General features: G+C 48.7%; 1 protein-coding gene across 2 annotated transcripts in view; it reads right to left on the bottom strand.

Annotated features, from left to right (window-relative positions):
• The window catches only part of LSP1 (lymphocyte specific protein 1), a 48,655-nt gene that overhangs the window by 7,022 nt on the left and 19,856 nt on the right, over positions 1 to 21,777 (bottom strand). For both annotated transcript variants that reach the window (XM_010397159.4, XM_039552261.1), the window contains exons 2-10: positions 16,683 to 16,835; positions 14,429 to 14,518; positions 11,024 to 11,207; positions 9,925 to 10,056; positions 6,728 to 6,771; positions 6,474 to 6,555; positions 5,967 to 6,107; positions 5,100 to 5,180; positions 4,111 to 4,225 (exon numbers count right to left, since the gene is read on the bottom strand). In XM_010397159.4, the coding sequence (XP_010395461.1) occupies positions 4,136 to 4,225; positions 5,100 to 5,180; positions 5,967 to 6,107; positions 6,474 to 6,555; positions 6,728 to 6,771; positions 9,925 to 10,056; positions 11,024 to 11,207; positions 14,429 to 14,518; positions 16,683 to 16,835 (997 nt within the window). In that variant the 3' untranslated portion in view covers positions 4,111 to 4,135. The remainder of the gene's footprint in view (positions 1 to 4,110; positions 4,226 to 5,099; positions 5,181 to 5,966; positions 6,108 to 6,473; positions 6,556 to 6,727; positions 6,772 to 9,924; positions 10,057 to 11,023; positions 11,208 to 14,428; positions 14,519 to 16,682; positions 16,836 to 21,777) is intronic.

The following is a 21,777-nucleotide window of genomic DNA, read 5'->3' as shown; positions in this document are numbered from 1 at the left end:
GGCAGCTCCACGCCTCAAGGTTCCTACAGGGCACCAAGCAAGAGGGCACCTATGACCGAGTTTACTGCCCAGTGGAGCCAAGTGTAAGGGAAAAAAGGAAATTAAATAAATCCCCTCCAAGCCAGCAGCCCCATGCTGCAGGTTTAGGGGTTACTCTCCATATGTTTAAAAGCTTAAATGCGTAACTACCACATCCACAGGTCACAGGAAAACAAACAGGAACCTGTTTTAAGAAGAGTCAGCAACAATCACTGGACACAGTAACAGGGTGAAGGAAGGGGAGGCACACAGTGAAAAGGACGAGTTGCCTACAGAAAGAAAGACCAGTTTAGAGGAGGATAATGGAATCTGATTTTTTTTTTGTTGCATTTATCTAAGACAGAGATAGATGCTAGAAACAGCAGTAGTTGCAGATGAGAGGAAGGAATCTGGGTTGCTCCACATCTCCAGGGAGTCTTAGACACCAAACTTGAAAAGGATACATATAATCCATTTTATCTTCTCTACTCAAAGTGTACCCACACCCATTTGCTGAGAACAAAATGGAAACTCATTCTTTCACCCAAGGTACACACAAGAGACAGCAGAAGACATCCTGCTCTCACCAAGCAATTCCTGCCTAACAAAACAGTCATCATTTGACATCCTCCTAGGCCAGTCTACTAAATATAATAATGCACAGAAGAATAGTTTTTTTTCACTAGTCAAGTTCTGTTACGTATTTTACCACATTTTCTCCACAACAGCTGATGGTTAATGTTTCCATGATAACCAACAAGACCCTGCTTTAGCATGTGGGTATCCAACTCTGTATTTAACAAGGTGCTGGTTTCTGAGGGGTTCTGCTAACCATATGTAGTCTCATTTTCAGGGTGAACATCATGACAGTTGCATACCTGCTTGTCCCTGATGTCCTGAAAAAAGGCTATTTAAAGGAAAATCCCCAACTCTGCCCATCCACAGGGACAGCTGTGCTTTCCAGTACTACAGTCACCCTTTGCAACTCCACTGGCCAGCAGGCCTGTGAGCATGAAAGCTGGGAGATCAGTTATTTCTGTTTCACAAGGGACTTGGTCATATGCTGGGGTGTTCCTATACAGCTAATATAAGATTGCTGTGTTTAGTCCAAATAGAGTATAAAGAGCTGTGTACAGAGTTTCCTTTTTCATGTGCAGAGGATATGGAACTGACCAATATTTCCTCAAGCCAAACTGCAAGCAGACTTAGAAACAAAGCAAAGAGCCCCTTTTGCCTTTTTGAAGTTTTCCTATTTCACAGTGATGCTATAAGAGCACTTCAGTTAACAAACCTTCACTTAAGTTTTCACTTTGCCAGTCTTATCTCTATTTTGTAACCCCTTCCCTACCCAAAGGGCAAAAAACAAGTAGGAAGAATAACCCAATTATCTAGAGTGGGGATTTCTTCAAACCCCCAGTTTTCAAAGAAAAAGATAAGAAGAGGTTAGAAATGTGCCAGTAACCACAAGTGGATCCTAGGTAAGCCTCTGCAGGATAATTTAACATTGCTGCAAGACAAGGCTACAGAGAAAGATCCACGCAGCAGCACAAACATAAAAATTTAAAGAGTGCAGTGTAAAACACGTAATGCAGATAAAGGCAACCTTTATCACAGAGTGATAAATGGCACCTTGCTGCAGCATGGCCAGATGGATGCCTCTGCACAAAGGCCTGTATGCACAAGAGCCACAGTACTGGCATGAAGCAGAACAGCCAATGTCGATGACATTTGGAAGGCTAAGGGAAATCTGGCCAGAGAAGGTGGTTTAAGCAGCACTTGTGCTTTAAAACAGCTTTTGTCCTGCAGCAAGGACAACCACCCAGAGCAAATCAGCACTCTCACCTAAGGCTTAGCTTTTGCATCTGCTAGGCTTCCAGTGAGGCTGCATCCACACCCCAGCCCCACTACACATGGATCAAGGACGCAGAAATGCCACTGGGGAGAGCAACTGCCATAAGCAGAACGAAGGAGACAGAGGAAGGCAGGTCTGGGTGCATGGTTTAGCACTTTTACCCCATAAGCAAAGGGCAGAGGCGCACAGCAAGCATGGCAAGTCCTGCAGAGACAGACCCTGACATCAGAGTATCACAAAGGGGAGGACATATCCCTGTAAGCAACAGATTTCCACCAAAGGCTGTGCACTGGAAGTCACTGCAGTGTGTTCCAGCCTGAGCTGCTGTGCTGAGACAGAGAAGGGGAATGCTACGGGGCACAGAGTTTGGTTATTTTTCAATGCCAAACAGCATCAAGCAGTTGCTAAGACCCCAAACTGATACTTACAGAAAAACCCTTGCTCCATGGCCTGCAGTGAGGTCCTGCAGCTCAGGAAGTGAGGGGAGGAGAGAAAACCACACCTGTGTTTAAGCAACTAGAAAGCTGGTAAGGTGGTGTAAAGCAAGTGACAGAGGTGAGCCAGAAGGGTTTGGGAGCAAAAAGGCCATGACAGTGATCCAGTAGCAGGGAAAAAGGATGCATGTAACTCAGATGTGAGGAGGAGCTGGAGAGCAGGGAGCTCACAGCATACAAAACAGACAGCAAAGAACCTAAGAACAGAAACAAGCCAAGCTCCCTCAGCTGTCACAGCCATTTTGCTATTTACAGTAAAAAAAAAAAACCAATACCTCTGTGTGAACAAACCCATAAGGTAACAGTGTTGTGCTATGGCTGCCTGGAGTGCTGGATGGATCCTAGAGGACATCCTGTGACATCCTGCCTTTCGAGAAAGGATGGTGGACAAAGACCAGAGCCAAAGGCACTTTCATCTGAGCTGCTTAGAGAAACTCAGGTAGGGCAAACAAAACCTGCTGACAACCTAACAAAACCTGTTTGCTGTAGAGAACTGAAGCTCAGTAGGTTCCCACCTGGTGCACTGAAACAGACTTCAGGAAAAAGAGGAGATTGATCAAAGGGGAAACCTTATAATAGGTTTCTTGAAGTGACAGGCAGAGAAGCAAGTTGAGGATACAAGTTCTGTGGGCTAAAAACATAGCTTTGGGCAGTCTTGGGCTTGTACTGCTGCCCATCTCCAAGCAGCATTCAAAAGGGCATCTTCTCTAAATGGGCACTACAAAAGGAAAAAAAACAAGCCTAAACAAACACAACAATATGCAACACTGAGAAACCAGCTCCTTAAGGGTGGGGGGGAGGGAGGGGAAAGAAGGAACACAGGCCCCTGAAGTATTCAGAAACAAAAGGTGTTTTGTAGCAGGCAGAGCTATTTTAACCTTGGCAATGAAATAAAGCTTCTTTTTTATAGTAGGAAAAAAAGAGAATGAGCTTGTTTTCACCCTCAACTTCCTCTCCACTCATTGTGCCAGATGCTGCCCAGTTGGATCCAACCAGTTATCTCCTCCCTCTATACCATTCCTCCTTATTTCCACAACCCTCTACTGTCATCCACTCAAGATAACACCAGGATATCTATGAGCATAAACACAATAGGAGCATGAGATCCAAAGACCATTCCAAGAGAGCACAGAGACAGCAACCCAGCTCTGCCTTCCCCTTGCTGCACATCAGAGAACAGTCCTTTCTGCTCTGTTGGTCTACCCAGTACAGCAGATATTCACATCCTTCCTGCTACAACCTTATTATAGACTGCTTCCAAGAGGTTACCAAAGTCATTAGACATTTTCTCCCTGATTAATTCAGTAAATCTGGGAATTAAACCCCAGAAACATTTGAATTTCAGAAGTACATCAGCCCCCACGCTCAGCCAGAATGACCTTCAGCTATCTACTCCTTGCAATTTAAGAGACCATAAGGAAAGACAGAAGAAGAGACTGTTCCTTTGAGCTAGCTAAGGCAAACACATCTTCACCCAAACAGCAGCAGCTCAGGGACTTGCCCTGCAGACTAAACTAACAGAGGTATCCTGCTTCCTAGCAGGATCAGAAAGGCAGAGACCAAAACAACCCCTGCTGGGTACCCATTTCGTTCCAGCCCAGAGAGTCAGGCCCAGAAGCAAGGCTCCAGCTGTTCCCATACAGCACCTTCCAACTCACCCAAAGTGCTGCTGGCAGAAACAACCCCAGCATCCTGCCAGAACAGCCCAGGAGTTTGATACACAGTGCAGAGTCATATCCCACCTACCTGGTTAATGAGTTCTCCAGACACACTATTGCTCTGCAGCATCGTCTATCAACACCTTCTTGTACTGGCCATGGCCTGTTGCAACAAACTTATACTTTTTGCCGGAAGGAGTGGACTGAACAGGAGAGAAAGGAAGAGCCAAAGTCAGCATTTTTCTCCGTTAAATAGGCAGTCAAAAATCAAATAACTGAAGCCAGAGGAGCACACGATGCAGTCGCCTTTAATCCCAGGGAGCTTGGAGACAGCCTGTTCTGTACTCCCTTCCTGCCCCCTTCACACAACCTCTCTGCCCAGATCCATCACCACTTTGTACAAGCACAAGGTAACACAAGCAGAACAGGATATGCAATAGGAAAGAAGATGCAATGCAGGCATTGTGAGGGAGGGCTCATGTAAGAGCCCAGACCCCCAAGCCAGGGTTGTTTTTATCCATGGTAAGAGACTGTGTGATTCACCAGATACTGGCAGTTTCAACACAGGAACTGACAAGATACTTTGCTCTTCCTCTCCCAGCCTAGACAGGGTCAAGCAGTAGCTGCTTGCTGCATTTTAGAAGACATTTCTACAAACATTCCCACAAAACCCCAGATCCATCTGCAAGTGATACTGTCTTAGGTTCAGTTCCACTTAGTTTTGCATCTTTTGTTTACTCTCAGTGCTAAAAAGCATAACAAGAGCAAAATTACCCAAATTTGCAGTTTGATTTAAGCCTAGAAGGCTGGGACTCCCAGCTCATGGGCTGAGAACAACATGCTACTCAAGAGACCTTTCAGAATAACTGGATATAAAAGTAATTTTGCCCCCATTTTCACTAGAGCTGAACCAATAGCAGTTCACTGTTAGGAAGAGCTCTGAAGTATGCAACTGCATTGATAGATACAGGCAGCCCTTGTCCCTGCAGAACATCTTCTCAATACTTCCAACCCAGCCACCAGCTCTTTTCTTTCTCAGCAGAGCAAGTGCTCTCACACCCACAGGCACTAACTCACCTTGATACTGCTCTCAGGCTTGGGACTGCCCTTCTGTTCCCAAAGGCTTCTTTTACTCACAATGTCTCCGGCCACGATATCCTGAGAAAATGATGCTCTCATTACTCTTTACTGCCAATGCTGCTGAACGTGTCTTTGTTCACATCCATTTCCAACCCACACATCTGACCTCCTTTTTTTTATTTATAATATCACATCATCTGACCTATAACAGCTGCAGCTAAAATCCATGACTGTGAAAATGTCTTCCTGTTCCCAGTATGTCCTATGTTTTCTTATCACTCTTCCACAAGAGTCTGAATTAGCTCCAAGATGTTTATTTTCTTAAGTTCATTAACTATTTAGGACATGTAAACATCAAGGCTTCTCTACTGTAAAGAATTCTGCTCTCATAAACACAGATTTGCAACCAACTTGTTACAGAACCAGCTTCGCCCACAACAACCAGAAAGTGAAATCACTGAGAGCAATATATAACATTCTCTGCATTTTCCAAGTTTACAAGATTTTTCACTTTGGTACTAGATGCAACTTCATGCTTGACAACTGGAGCTCAGCCCAAGCCCCTGCAGGAGACACATGCATTCTCCCCACCAGCTGATTTTATTCCCATTTCAAATCAGAGCCTCAACCAGCATCACAGAGGTTTTCCTAAATGTACCACCAAGGAACAGTGGGGGACCCTACCAAAAAAAAATTGAATCTCCAATGTACAAAACCTTACAACATGTTGGAAGATCTCTAGTATAGACACCTTTGGAGCTTGTAGGCCCAACAAACAAGACGTACCAACAGGATAAACAAGGACAATGCACACTGTGCCCCTGCCTCCAGCACAAGCAAGGCAAGTCCTCCAAGGGGCCGTACCTTACAGGGCGAGGGCTTCATGACAGATTGAGCTGTGACCTCCCCAGTCTCCCAGAGGCTTTTTGTGCTGGCCACCATCATGCTCGTGGTAGGAAGGTCAAGAGAGGGCTGCCGGACAGGTTTTGGAGCCTTTGTGGAGGTCTGGAAAATAAATGGAGACAGTTCACCATCAGAGTGTGTCTCTTGTTAATTTTTAACCCCTGTAATTGGAAGGTCCTTGGAGATAAGGGGTTGTAAAAGGAGACTAGTAGAGTCCTACTAGTTCCTGTCAGATACCATCACTCTTTAAGCAGAGAACATGAAAAAACAAGCATGGGACAGCTTCCTAAAGAAACCTACTTTATGCTGTGGAGGGAGCTACAGACAGGAGCAAGGAGTGCTCCCACCCAAGGGAAGACAATTTAGCTGTCATCTCCCAGATGGTAAGGCTAAGAGGCATGCTGGGAGAGCAACATCAGCAAAGAGGGCTCCTGGGAGGGTGGGGGCAGAGACAACACAGCAACTCACCTCAATAGCCTGTGTGTACTGCTCCAGCCTGTCATCAATCTTCGACACAGGGAGAGGAGGCTGACTCTTCTTTATGCTGTTACTGCAGAACAGAGAGGAGGATTAAGGTGTTCCCCCAGTGCCTCAGGCAGAAGGGAGGACTTTGAGGGCCACAGGCAGCCTGCCACTCCTGCCCCTCCCCACAGCAGGACCTGCTGACAATCTCCACCTGCAGCAAGTGACCTGCTTTACCCTGAGGCCAACCCTAGAAATACCTTTTCTGTATTGAGCGGTTCAGCGACTCGGTTCTGTCTGTGATCTGAATGGAGGAGAAAGAAGACAAAGATATAACTTTTGTCCAGGGACCTCAGATGGATGCAGGTCACCTTAGCTGACCCTTTCTTGGCCCTGACCCCTCATCCATATTTTGGTTAGAAATGCCTCACTCGGCCCCCATGTTCCCCTACTGATCAGAGAGACAGTGAGCATTCCCTTTCCTCCTTCTTTCCAAGCAGGGGAAGAGAATCCCAACCAATTTCAGGGGCAAACCAACAACGTGTAAATTGACTGACAGCTGAAACACCAACCAAGACCATTTTCTCTACTCCCTCTGCTGAAGGAGAAGGTCTCTCTCAGACCCTTGGCTTCCTAACCAGACACAAAAGGGGAAATGGCAAGTACAGAAAGACGAGGGGGAAAACTAGAGGCCACATCTGCAGAAGAGAAGCCAAGCATGGGAGCAGCATAGGCATGAGTTAGGTCAACTTATCCACGCCAGAGAAGCACACAGACAGGGTAAATCAGCACATGGAGCCACCTGCAAGGCAGCTCTTCATGTCAAGCCATCAGGAAAGAGTTTTGCACCAGAGGCTCCTGTGCAATAACTCTTTGGCCAAGACAGGAAGGCAAGCAAACACTGCACAACCACTGTAGGAAAGGAATGCTGAAATGTTGCTAAACCTCGCAACTCTTTCATGCCCCAGAAAACAAGCATACAGAGAGAAAATTCACCTTGAAGCCAAAGGGGAGGCTTTCTTAACACCAGCTCCCACAGAGTCAAGGAGCAGCAACCAAGTAAAAAGGAGCCTTCTCCCCCTGTAAAACTGCTGCCTGTGCCACAGGAAACATCACCTACCAAGTTAGCAGATAAAAAACAGCACTAAATGATCCTTTAAGAAGCTTTCAGGATGCCAGTGCTAAATTTTAGCTAAACAGAAGACAAGACAGTGTCACATAGAGGACACATTTGCCAGCTGTGCCCAAGAGCAAGAGGCCCATTAGAGAACAACCAAACAGTGCAACCCTGGCTAATAGAGATGACCTGGGGAGAGTCACTCTGCAGGGTCCCCCCACAGCAGCATGGCAGCAGCCCATCAGCCAGCTCTGTCTGCCGGGCAGGCTGTCTGCCTGCTGTCAGCTCACTCCTTTGCTTGGTGCTGCAGGAGCTGCTGCTTCCCTCTGAGCCATGACTTCAGAGGCTGGGCTGACCACCTTGCTCATTGATGGGCAGGCTGGTACCTCACAGGGCACAGCACCAACCTGAAAGGGGAATCTGGTAGATTTTTGCCTCAGCTTCTCAGCCACAAGTACATGTCAATAGGAAAAAGCCTTGCCAACCCTGCCAGGGAGATGGTGTGCAGGTGCAAACCACACAGAAGCACTTCTGAAAGGTCCTAAGTGAGCACCAGGTTAAATTGGGACTAGAAAAAGCTGTAAGTGGCAATGTATCTCAGCATGACAGTCTAGGTAGGAACAAACTTCCACTCTGCTATTTGGAGCACCCCCCCCCCCACCCCTGGCACTTCCTTGCAGTGAGAATTGTGCACTTCCCTGGTCCCAAGCACTTTCTGAAGGTCAGAAGAAATTTTGCTCACTCAGCCAGCCTCAAAACTCAGGGCTCACAAGCAGCCTAGGACAAAACAGGACTGGTACAAGACTTCCCCCTTGCCTCCATACACCCCTATTTCAGCCCTGAGGCCACACTGGCCCTCTGAGCCCCAAACAGCCCATCACCCTACAACCCAACATCAGCCTGCCCCAAATGTGTACCCGGCCTCCACCAACCACATCTGGCAGGGGAACACACCACCAACTGCAGACACTTTTGTCTTTCCACTACAAGCAGGGTTTCTGCTGAGCTTCCTCTGCCAAAACACCTTCTTGGTGGCCAGTGTGTTTAGTTCTCAGTGTTCACAGAGCCTGGCTAGCTGGGGTGTAAATATCATCCTCCCTTTGGAAAGATTCCAAGCCCAGATTTTTCCCAAACAGCTTTACATCCAGTTTAGTGTGCAGGTGAGCTCTGACATCACTGTTATGAAACAGAAAGACTGTATTTCTATACCTTTCCCTGGGCTAATCCTAGCAGCAGCAGTTAAGCTGAAGTCAAGAAGCTATGTGTGTTTTGGGGTTGTAAAGACAGAAGTCTCAGCACATAAAAGTTGCTGAAAGCGTTTTCTGCATTTTCCTACCAGTCCCACTTCAGGAATATGCTCTGGCTACCCCCACCACACTTTTCAAGCCTGGCATTAGCACAGAGCCTGCATCCGAACCCACCCTGTCTCCTCTCTTTTAATTTGACTATAAAAAGGATTCTCCATTAAGAGTGAAAATCTGATGGCTGTAGATGATGAAACCTTCCTCTTGCCATCTATTTACCAATGCAAAAGGAAGTACTCATACAATCATCCCCCATCAGGAAATACTGAGTAAGCAGCAAATAGCACAAAACTAAATGCAAAAAAAAGCAAAGATAGCACTAACAGCAGATTAACAGGCTACACAGACTCCTCACCATTTCCCTCACTGCTACAATCAAAAAGCTTAGGGCTTAAAAAGAAAAAAAAAACCCATTCAGTACAGAATCATTTATCCATATCTACTGTATTCAAGAGCACACGTGCAGAACTGAGGATTTGTAGTAAATGCAAGACAAGTCACAAGGTGCAGTTCAGGTGGCATTAGTAATGGAAGTTTCACAAGAGCATCAATGCAGACAGACGTGATTGGGAAGGACACAATGCTTCAGAGATCAGGAATCCCCATTTGTTTAAACAACTTAAGTCATTCATTTTGTTCTCAGTAAGATAGGGAAATGCCACTGTTTCAGTGATTGGGGTTTTTTCCCTTTGGAAGGGAAATTTCATTAGGTTCTTGTGTAGTCTTTAACAAAATTCACAAGTTGAAAGCACAGGTATCTCAGTATTACAATACTCCCTGGAGTCATCACTGAACTTTGGAATTTTAGAGGGATTGCTACAGCTTCCAACAGCTCAAGAAGGCAAAGTAGGAGGAGAGGGGGTTGACAGTCATGAAAGACAAGGCAAGTGGCTCAAGCGGTTTGTCTCAGCTTGTAGCAGAAGGGATAATGGGATTGACACCCCACATTGCTGTAAGCCCTGGATAATCTTTCCTCATCATTAGTAGGGTGTTGTGACGGTTGCCATGCATCCAGAGGGGCCCCAGGAACACAAACCTTTGTGGAGCACACTGCAGTGTGGTCAGAGCACAGCTCCTCCTCTTCCAGGCTGGCAACACTTGGGGCCTTCTGGCGTTTCTCTGGTGTTTCTTCTTCTTTCTCCCCATCATTTCTCCTTCTCTTCTTTTCCTGAGTCCAGAAAAGGAACAAGCCAGGAAGTGAGTTGGTCAAATTGCTTATTATGCAACAACAGTGATTTTTCCCGTCTCCCAGGCTTCCTGCTTTACACTAAGTAAACACAAAAGCACAGAAACTTTGAGTTAACATTATCTAATTTGGAAACATTCAGGAAGAAGCTCATATGTCATTTGGAAGGGAGGGCAGAAATCAGAAATTCTGACGGTTCAAGATTCCCAAATGGTATGAAAAGGGGTCCTTGCATCAGTTACAAAGATCTCTTACCACAACTGAGGTAGGAAAACATTGATTTCTCATTTAGAGGCCAAAAGGAGAGAGAGAGAAGCTGTCTTTAGAATAAAGGGTTGGAAAGAGTAACACGCAGTTCAAATGCAAAAATCTTACCAGGCCCAGACAGTCAAAATCCATTTACAACAAATGATATTTGAAGGTTAGCCCCCTAACTTGCACACCATTTGAATTCCAGCTTTGTCTCTCTCTCTCTCCTCCCTTAACCAGGAATTATCAGAACAGAAAAAAACCTCAGCTGGGAGCAATGCAAGGCTCAGAGATCTATCAAGACAAGGTGCTCCAAAGGTGTGATAAAGGCTGGGGAGAGAAAAACAAGCAGTATAATTCAGATTTGAGTTCTCCTGTAAAGCTACTCAGTGCCCACCAAGCCACAGAGAATTAACACTTTCCTCCTCAATATGGCAGGGACATGGTGAAGCCACCACAAACTCTGGAAGCAAACACACCACCCTCACAGATGGGCAGAGGCTGCCTGCAGTGACCACGAGAAGGCACAGCACACAGGCAAGGGTGGCACCAGCCCCAGGTTACACCATGAAAGCACATCTAATGTCTATGTAGGCTCAACTTCCAGCAGCAATGGTGAGCTAAGACATGGGAGAGCAGCCTCCAGCATCAGCTCTCCCACCCATCCTCTGGAAAGCAGGTCAGCTCTTCCTGATCCCACCTCTTGCTCAGCTTGTTCCCCCTCCTCCTGCTCTTGGGCCTCTTCTTCCTTCTGGCACAGCCTCTCCTCCTCTCTGATAACCATGTTCTCCTCCGGGCTTTCTTGATCCAGCTGGATCTGCTCCAGTTTGACTTCAGCTTCCCTCACACCACTGTCCTCTTCTCTGTATGACTGCCTTGGAGACCTAGAGGTGGGGGGAGAGATCAAAGAAGAAAAATACAGTTATGAGCCTACAGACACCATGAGGTACCTCAGACCTCTAGAAATCCAATTTTATCACTCCCTGAGCCTACAGCTTGCTGGGTATTCCACACCAGGGCTCATAGCCAGTTCTAGGCACCCAGTTGTGAGAGCAGTCACACCTCACTCCCCCACTTCAAATGTCCAAGACCCAGCTCAACTAAGAGCTGTGGCAGAGCTGAAGGTATCTGCACATTACCAGCATCGTGATGGGCAAGACCCACAGGAAAGCAGAGAAGAGCCCTCTGCTCAAACCCCTGGCAGAGAGGGCACTGCTACCATGGTGTGATGCTGGCTCAATTCCCTGCCTGGTCACAGCTAAAATCCCAGGTGAACCAGCACATCCTGCAGTCCTGTGCACAAGCACAAATCTGATGCTGCCCCCACAGTTCCCAGCATCAATTCAACGTGGGGAACCAAACACAGCCCTTCTCTGCCTAAACTCATCCTCTTTGTTAACAGAGTCTCTTGCTGGAGGAGGATCCAACCAACAACACATGAACATGCTTCTCAAGCTGAAACGAAACTCTAGGGCAAGGCTGCAGAGCCACTCCCCTGGAATCTTTTCATGCACGAAGCACAGTGCTTCACAAGCAACCCTGTATTGACACCAGATCCCAAGCCTTAGTTTTGCCCACTGGAAAAAATTACACTTCTACTCACATCACTTATCTCATAGGCCAGCAAAACAAAGGAGCTCCAAAGCAGATGGGGTCATCCCTTGGCTTAAGGGTTTAAAAAACCACAATGGGTTTGTTGCAAGAGAATTGCTCCAGGTCTCCGAGGCTGCAAGAGGAGACCCAGGAGTATGCTTATGCAATCAGCTTTACAAAAGCAGAGCAGCCCATGCCTTTGGGCACTGGGAGGACAGAACCCAAGAACTCTCACTGGCTCACAGCCACACACCAAGCTGCTATTGCCATCTTACTTTCCCCAGCCAAAAGACAGCTTTCTCCTCCCACCCAGTTCTTAGAAAATTGCCTGGCTTGAGAGAGCAGGGCTAGAGAGCTGGCTAGCAGGCAGCTGCCAAAGGGCAAGGCTGCCTGACTCATTGCTTCTCCCTCAGCAGCCAGCACCAAAGCACAAAAACAAGTTCCAACAAGACCTTTCCACCCACCTCTCTGCTGCTGGGAAGGCAGCTCACAGGTCAGCCTCCATCCAGCCCTCCATATTGGCCACACGGGGAAAAACATGATGTATATGCTGGCTCACTTGACTTGTTTCTCATCATCCTCTCACAAGAGCAAACAGGCTCTGAAGGCCCAGAAGGCCAGCAGCTCTCCACCAGGATGCCAGCAGTACCTCCAGCTCAAGTGCAAGCTCATATTAAAAATTAAGGCCAGCAAACACATTGCAGCCTATAGGACACCTTTTGCAGCACAGCAATTTTGTATGGGACAGAGCTAGGCTGGCACAGCTTCACCTTCTTGCACACAGCTGACAGCGTTCATCTCCCACCTCAAAGAGGAGAGCCAGAACCACAAAGAAAACGTGCCTTAGCACCAAGGCCCTCAGGGGATGCAGGATCTGGTTTAGGTCCATCCAACAGAGAGCAGCTGTCTCCATTCACCCTTTCACAGCCACCACTTAAACCCCAGGCTTTGCTCCATCTTCAGTTAAGGAGAGAGTGGAGTTGGGAAATCCTGACCACAGCACAGGGCATTGCAGGCAGACGCACAACCCACCTGTGCTCACACCACACTCCAAGCTCGTCCTCTGGATGAGACAGGTCCCCAAGAGCAAAGCTGCTGAAAGGACTTTATAGGGCACAACTTCCTGCTAGGAAACTAGCCCACAGTCTAAGCCCCTTCAGCTCCCTCTCCCAACCAGTCTCTAGCCAAGTAGCCTTTCAGCTACAGCTCCTGCTTTTAAAGCACCACCTCTCACTGATGGGCTTCACCTGCCACGAACACCTCCCCTGTTCAGCACCTTCCCCTCCAGCTACAGGATAAAGACAAGCATCACACAAAAACCCAGGGAGAAATACCTGGAGAGGATAACGTTAATTCTAACTAATTCTCTTTTGAAGGCCAAGGAGGGAATAGCAGTAGCCTTTCTTTCCAGAAAAGCTCTTTGTAAAGGGGGCTGGAATAAGAGGCAGCAAACCGAAAAGCAGATGATTTCTAATTGCTCCCACAGATGTTATAATCATGTTATGCTGGACCTTGGAGATACTTAGGCAGTGCTTATGGGGTCAGGGCTGCAAAGGTACAGCTTGCAGTGTGGTTTAGCCACAATGTTTGGAGAAAAGTAACAAAACTTTGAGCTCTTTTTATTTATTTAGCAGTAAATATTAATCTCAAGCATTTTTTTCAGTCATAGAATAGTTTGGGTTGGAAAGGACCTTTAAAGGTCATCTAGTCCAATCCCTCTGAAATAAGCAGGGACTTTTTCAATTAGATCAGGTTTCTCAGAGCCCTGTCCAACTTGACCTTGAATGTTTCCAGGGAAGGGACATCCACCACCTCTCTGTGCAAAGAATTCTTCAGGGTAAAGAAAAGGCTACAGCAAAAATTCCCTCCAAAATCAAGCTGCCAAGACAGCTGAGTCACAGAGTTCATGTGCAGGTAGATGGTGTCCAAGGGAAGTGGTTAAGGCAGGAGTTTGGTTTCGTTCAGCAAGGGAGGAGTGACGGGAGATGGGGACTAAACAGCTGGCACACAAGCACCTCTCAGGGCTCTTTGCTGCCTGTTTTTCCCTGCTCAAAGAGGAGTCAGGCACAAGGTGGGCTGGGGCCATAACACCCACTATGCTGACATGAGCCAGGAAGCAGCAATAACTTAGAACAGCTTTTTAGGCTGGCCTGGATTATGTTAGAGACCATTTCAGCCCCTGCAGCAGCTCAGGTGGCTTAAATCTGCTGTTGTCACTCCTCCAAACCCAGGCATCCTGGCAGGCTGCCATTGCTTGGAGCACAAAGCTCAATCCAAACATCCCCAAAGCTTGGGGCCATCCCTGGGCCATTCCTCCCTGCTAGCCCAAATGGCAGGCGGAGAGCATCTGTCCCACGGGTGCAGGGCCTGCTCTGCCCTGCTGATGTTCCGGCCTCTGGCCTCACTCTTACACGTGCTAGACTTGACCCGGTTTGGTCACCCCTCCTCAGGGACAGTTCCTTTGCTGGGGATGTGGGTACCCCTCCCCTTGGTTCATCTGTGTCCTACCCACCTCTGCTTGCGCTGCTCGAGCTTCTGGGACCAGTCACTGAACCCCTCATCTTCCTCCAGCTCCGAAGTCCCAGATGGCTTGAAGTCATAGCTGAAACACAGCAAGAAGGAAAATTGGCATGAGAGGCATGCAAAAAGGCCTAAACCTGGCCTGAAAGAGCCACAGTCCTTCTCTCCTTCCAGTTATTCCATTTATTCTTCTTTGGGTGAGCTGCACTGTTGAAGACAGTCAAGGCAAAATCATTTCAGTATCTGTGGCTCTGGTCACAAATGTGTGCTCAGGCTAACAGGAAAGCTCCCAGGGAGCAAGGGAGACTAGCTGAATGCTGTTGGAAAACTGGTTGCTTCCCTGTGTCCCTCTGCAAACACAACCCCAGGAGAAGCATGAAGCCAGCACAGCCTCATCATCAGCACGTCAGCTGATGTTGTCCATCCCTCTGGCTCCAAGCACACTCCTGTCTTTCCTGCAAACCCTCTGTTCTCCAGACTATTTCTGGTTTTCTTTAGTGGGGGCAAGGGATAACAGGAGGTTCACTCTGTCCCTTTGGACCAAGGAAATGCAAGGGTGGGTTTGAACTAAGGGGAGTGACATGGATAGGATCAGTCCCAGCAGGAGAAGAGCCAGGGGAAGGAGGAGGCAGTATTTACACAAGAGAGAATGAAGCTTTTCAGGAGATTAATAGCCAGGGCTGACCCTGGCTGCATGAGCAAGCCCAGGTGGCTGTCAGCAGCTCTAAACTAAACCAGGGAATGGCCAGAGAGGAAGAAACATCCTTCTGATTGAGCCTGGCCCAGCAAGCTTAGGCAGCATGGAGCAGGGACCAAAACCCTTAATTTTAGGAGTTGTTCTTGTCATAAGTACTCAAATTTAGGCAAGGCTGATAGTCCTGTGGGGTCAGCAGGGTGGCTGCACCCATGCCAGCAGGACTGAAGCCTGCAAGCTGGGTTACTGGGGCTGCTGCACACTGCTCTGGGCCTGCAGCTGCTCACTGCACCTCCCAGCAAAGCAGAGACCAGAGATCTCATCTGCTGTTTTAAAGACCTTTTCAAATTATTTCCTAGCCCCCACGTGAAGGGGGGTATGGAAAAGCTAATGGCCATTATTACTTTCCAGACCTTCTGTTTGCTTTTAGAGCAGATTGCAGAGGTTTTGTCTGCGGAATATCACCGTGTGTATTTCCACAAAAGATTGTGAACGTGTTTTGCAATGCTTCTATAATAAAAAAAAAGTCCTGAATAATTTTGGCTGTATCTCGGAAAAAAAAAGATCTTTTAATGGAAAAAGAATAGGTTTTCATAAATAACTTTTTCTATTTTTCCAGTAAAATGAAGATATTGCTTCTCTCTGACAATAACCCCAAATCCTGCCACCACTTTTCTATAGTGCTCAATAGATTCAAAAATAAGTTGAACACATAAATAGTGGTAAGACTGAGGTCTTTGAGACAAGGATTTGGCAATTCGGAGTGCAGACTAGTTTTTGTGCTAGCCCCAGTGCTGCACAGCATCTGGGCTGCTGAACCATGGACATGGGAAGGCTGCAATAGGATGTGGCGTGGGATCCTGGGGATGTCATCCTATCCCTTCTCCAGATGTTTCCTCTTTGACAGCACATAGCTCAGCATCTCCGTAAATGCCTCCTGAGCTATTTCCATTTAGGACCTGCCCCATTAAAGCACAATTTTAACCCCTGAAGCTGTGAACTGCACCAGCTCAGGGGCTGCTTCATGCTTCCCAGTGCCAGGGCAGCATCCTCTGAGGGAGAAGTGGGAGGCCCAGCCAGGATAGGTGATTGCTTGCACCGTGATCTGCCTGGGGTTTTGCATCACATCCTCAGGCACGTCTGTCTTTGCATGTATCAGGAAACTCCATTATTTTCGGTGTAGGATGACTCCCAAGTTGAAATTTAACCAGGCACTGAACCCACTGGCAGTGGGGACTCTGCCAGAGCCCAGCCTGTCCCAAGCTGTCCCAGTGTAAACTCTCAGGGCAGTAAAACCCCCAGCCTCCAGCCAAGAGAAAGATCAAAGCAGGACTTCTGGGGTTTTCTGCCCAAACAAGAAAGCACATTATTTGCTAGTGTGCGCTACATCCCCCAGCCCAAACCTATTAGAGAACTTCCCCATCTTCCCCAAACCACCCCAAACAACAGCGACACACACTCAGTGGCTGCAGGAGGGGTTTGCTGCAAGTGCAAGTGCTGCAAGTTTGCTGAAAGTGTGTTGCTGAAGGACTTATCCACGGGTATTTCTTACTGGTTCTCCTGTGCCAGAGCCGCGCTCTCCGAGCAGGAGACGGTGCCGTTCAAGCCCTCTTCTGCCTGGGACCGCAGCTGCTTCTCCCGCTCCCGCCGCCGCCGCTCTCTCGCCGCCTCCTCCTCATCTTCCACGCTCCACTGTGCTGTCAGCCTGCCAAGCCAGAGGGAAAACCCATCTTTAATGCCATCAGGCAGTCCTGTGAAAGCTGGTAACAATCCTCTGAGGTGTCTGGGCTCCCCCCAGCAAGCAGGAGCCTTCTTCAGAGGAGTGCTCCCACCATGAGCAGTGATCCTCAAAGCGGCATCCTCAGCTCCATCCGCACAGCTCCGCAGTGGGACTGACCAATGGGCAAGGATAAGGTGGGACATAGGGACTGGGAGAGGGCTGCAGGAGAGCCTGCAAGTCTCTAGAAGGAAGACGTGGTACATACCCCCTTCCTCCCAGACCAGCCACCTTCCTGTGGGCTGAAGCCCACTGGAAAGCAGCATTCCCTGCAAAAATGGCTTTGTAACCCAGGAAGGGTTTGCAAATGGTCCTGCAATGCTGCAAGATTTCTGAAGGGTTTGTAAAGGGTCTTGCAGTGCTGCAAGGTACCTTACACCCGCTTCTCAAGCTCTGGCCCAAGGAAGGCAGGATCTGTACCCTGGGGGTGAGTTTCCTCGGGCAGTTGAGCTGCTCCTGCCTGACCAGGAGCCAAGGAAACAGTGGCAGAGAGCAGCACCTTTGTCCTGCTCTGCCCTGCCTGGCTTCCTTCCACCCCTGCAGAGACGAAAAACCTGCCCTGGCTTCTCCCAGACATCTCCACTGCTGGATAATCATGCCTCTGTCAGCAGAACAGCCTCTTGCATCCCCAAGGAAGCGATAAGGCGGATGCCGCATTCCTTCTCTGGTGATAACACCAGTCCAGTCGCTCCCCACGTGGGATCAGCTCCTGTGGCACTGGTGGCACCAGCTGAGATTGAGGCAGAAGAGGGCACAACATGGGGTGGCCACCACTCACCCAAAGGGCCTGTGATGGCAGCTGGAGCTGGGCAGGTCTGACTCGCGGTACCCAGGGCTGATGCTGGGGCAGATGCCTCCTCACTCCACTCACCCCTGGCTCAGCCAGGTCCAAAACAGACCTCAAAGGCTGCTTCCCCAGGCCTTTTCAAGCCGATTTACAGAAATGTTTTTCAGGAAAGCACACACATGGGAGCTGGGGAGTCAATCTCCCACCAGCAGCAGGATCCAGCCCAACCTGCATTTCCCCCACCAGGCACACCCTGAGAACTGCAGTCCTCTTAGGATGAACCTGCCCAATGGGAGATACAGTGCAACATCACTCAGATTGGAAAGGAAAATGGGGAAAAAACCCAAACAGAAATGCCTTAGCTGAGACTTATTTCAGCCCATTTTGAGTGAACAAGGGGCAGGTTTCAGCTGGCCCCAGGAGTGCCACTCTGCCAACCTGCTTGGCTTTGCCCACAGTCTGGCCTGTGAACCACGTGAGAGGGCCTCACTTCACCATGAGTCTCATCATAAAACTCTTTTCTTTTGAGGTTCATGACAGATATGCCCCTCTCCCAGCAATGGGGGGGGGGGAAAGCCCATTGGAATTAATTGATGAAAAATGTAGCCTTTCTCTTTACACTGTGAACCTTGTTAGCCTTTCCAGGGAAGATTCACTCAGAGCCTACTGTACTCTGCAGTGCCCACAGGACTGTTGAGCTTAACCCCAGTAGCATCCCTTTGCACAGTGGTCCCACCATCACCCTGTCAGGAAGCTGGGGATGAGCCCAAATCACTGCCCTCCCAAACTCCCACCTGCCCCAAAGCAGCAAAGCCAGGTTGTGAGACCAAAGAGGGAAGGTCACCCATCCCTGCTGTGCCCACAGAGGAGCAGGGAACAAAGCAGACCCCAGGACTAGCCCAAGAGAATGCTCCACTGCTCTGTAGTTATTGCCTGCCTTAGTTTGGGTGGGGTCTTCTTGCAAGCACCAAATTCAGCTCTTCCCCTTTTTACCCCCTCATTGCCCCTGGCCACCTTGGTCTCCATGAGGAACAAAGCAGACCCAGACCACAGCCTGGGCTCCCCTCCTCCCTTCCCTACTCATCCCACACTCCTATTTATTATTTTTCCTCAGGTTCCCATAGAAACCCTTGTCTGTGGACCTGGCAGGAAGCCACCATGTTGTTGTTTTTTTTTTTTTTTTTTTTTAATATATAAATGAAGTCATTCATTAAACTCTGCCATGATCTCCCTCCCTTGTGCGACAGCCCCAGATAGTCTCCAATTCAGAAAGGCTCTTAACCCCCTCTCGCCCATATCACCCCAGTTACAAGAATCAAAGTCCACATTTATGCCAGAACAACTTAGATTTCAATTGAAATCTTTCACCCCCTCCTCCAGTTCCTTGGGAAGCTGCTGCAGAGGCAGTGCTGCACCAACACCCCCAGCTTGGCCAGGGTGCTCTAGTGAGCCTGGAGGGGGGGGTCCCCTTCTGAACCACACGAGCTTTCCACACTGTGAGAGCAACACTGGTTGGCAGCCCTCTCCCTTTCCCAGTTGGATGTGACTAACTCTCTCCCCATGACCTCACCGGCTCGCTATTCTGTCCCTGCATCCTCCGAACAGGCTGAGGACAGAGCCGGGGGCGACCGTTTTGGGGAGAAGGATTTTTCTGCAAAAGCAGAGAAATAACTTTCCCAGCTCCTTTTGCCACAGAGCAATCCAGCTTTGTCACAGAGCAATTCCAGCTTCCAGGTCACCCGCTGCTGTGCTGGGACGTGGCTCAAACACTCTGAGCATCCTGGGGGGGCTGCAATGCTGGGAACACCATGCCTCCGCTCAGCAGTAAGGGCTGCAGATAAAGCCCCCACAGATTCAAAAATACCAGCATCCTCCAGCAAACAGCTAAACCCAGTTTATTTTCAGATTCTGAGCTCTCTGTCATGCTCAAACAGGCTGGTAGGGGAGTGAGGTTTAATAAGTGATGCGCTGGGGTTCAATAATCACACTGACAAGCAGAGAAAAAAGGACGATTACTTTTTGACTGACCTAGCAGCACAAATATTTGTCTTTCGTGAAAAACAAACAAAACAAAATGAAGCAAAAAAACACAAGCAAATGAGAAACTAAGCCTTGCCAAAGTCCTTGTGTTTGGGTCAGCTACAGGGGTTTGTTGGACCACAGACAAAATGTGCCATTTCAATTTGGACAAGCACAAGTGTGAGCAGGGGGTCAGCTGTTAAACTGCCTCTCGAAGCAAAAAGGTGGAAAGATTTAATTTCCAAATGGTTCCATTTACTAAAACGGGGCCATGGTCTCCCATTTGCTCTAATTGTTCACAACCACATTCAGTAACTCCACATGCTCAGCCCACAGTGCTATTTCACAACCATCTTTCCCAATTCTAGAAATAATTACCCAGTGCTTCAGGATCAGGCTGATCCCACGTATCTTCACCTCCAGCCAGCATTGTTCCAGGCTGGTCCCAGGCTGGGGATATTTGGGGAAGAAGCAGACTCATAGCTGCCTGTGGGACCAAGAGTTCTCAACTTCATTTCACCCATCACAGCATAGGGAGATGGAAAGCAAGACTCGAAGCTTGAGGAGCTGCAAGATGAGCTACAGCGTGCTAAGCTCCTGCATCCAGCCACGTGCCTTTATAAAATCCCTCTACAGAGGGATTTTCATGCAATGTGAAAGGAAATTCACTCCCTTACACAAACTTTAGTGGGACTGGAGAAGGGAGGAGAAAAGGTAGAGAGACCTCAGTGGCCCCAGCAGCCCAGAGCTGTGGCAAGACTTGCTCCAGCAGGAGCTCATCACAGGGCGGGGTCATTTCTCTTACACGGTCCCTACATCTCTACCAACACCTTTTGGAGGTCCTGGTTGAGCCAAAAACACTTTGTGGAAGGGGCTTCTCTCTTCCTGGGGACATCCTGCAGGTGTAAGGATGAGCTGAAAGCACCTTGGTTCAGCTGTGCCCACAGACGCTGCCTGCCAAGCATTTGGGATGCTTGGACTTCTGCTCTGACTGGGGCCAGCTGCCTGTTTCAGATCCAGCTCTTGACCTCACCTCCCTCTGGACCCCCAGCCAAGGGAGGGGTTTTATTTCTGTGTGTGCTACAAAACACTTCTTCCTGCAGAACAGCAACACAGGTACCCACACTCTGCGTGCCCTGCTCCACATGGCCACAAACGCCCTCTCCAGACAAGCCAGCATGGCTGGGAAGGTCACGTTTCCTTTGGGTAATTCCTCACTGGCACTTGAGGAGATTTTAATATTCAGGCAAGGGAAATTTCTGGCACCAGATGAGCTGTGTTTAAGGGAAACTCTGCAGACTCGAGGAGTCTTTTGCATGGTTGATGGCTCAAAGGAAGCTTTGCTGGCCCAAACCCAACCTTCAGCACTAAAGCTAATTCCAGAAAGGAAAATCAAATGCCTCCCAGAGGCTTTGGGCTTCACAGACCTGCACCAGAAAAACTCAGGAACCCTCTACCAGCACACTGGACATTCCTGGCTCCTGCGCTCACCGGGGTATCAGGCCAGGAGTGTGGTGGCTTTGGTTGCTGCCTCTGTTGGGTAGGTTGCCCCTGCAAAGCCAGGATACAAGAGGGAAGAGGTTTTGGGAACAGGATTTAGGAGGAGCCATGTGAAACCCCAGGAGACACATTGCCACACCACCTGTGAAAAACCCAGCGTCCACCACAGCTGGAAATACCCCCTGGAAGCCATGGGGCTGCATGAATTAGAGAAGAACTGGGAAGGGCAGCCCTGCCTCCACTGGCAGCCATCCCATTGCTGCTCTGTTGAGGTCTAGGGAAAGGGAAATGCCAGAAACCAATACAAGGGACCTTCCCCTTCCATGGAACCCACTGCAGCCTGCATTGCCCTGTCACAGGGCCAGATACAACATCAGTGCAGAATACGGCCTAGGACTGTCAACAAGTTCATCTGCTGCTGAGCAGAGCTGCCAGGCTTTATTTCATATTGCATTTATCACACATTTATAAAGGGCCCTGACTGCTGGCAGGAGACATGCAGCTCACCCTGCCACACGCAGGGGAAGACGACACCCTCAGAAGGCTGCAACTCCCTCACCCACT

The sequence above is a fragment of the Corvus cornix genome, chromosome 5, assembly GCF_000738735.6.
Source record: "Corvus cornix cornix isolate S_Up_H32 chromosome 5, ASM73873v5, whole genome shotgun sequence".
Classification (NCBI taxonomy): Eukaryota; Metazoa; Chordata; class Aves; order Passeriformes; family Corvidae; genus Corvus; species Corvus cornix.
The sequence above is the reverse complement of the archived record's forward strand: the minus strand, read 5'-3'. Positions and strand labels throughout refer to the sequence as shown.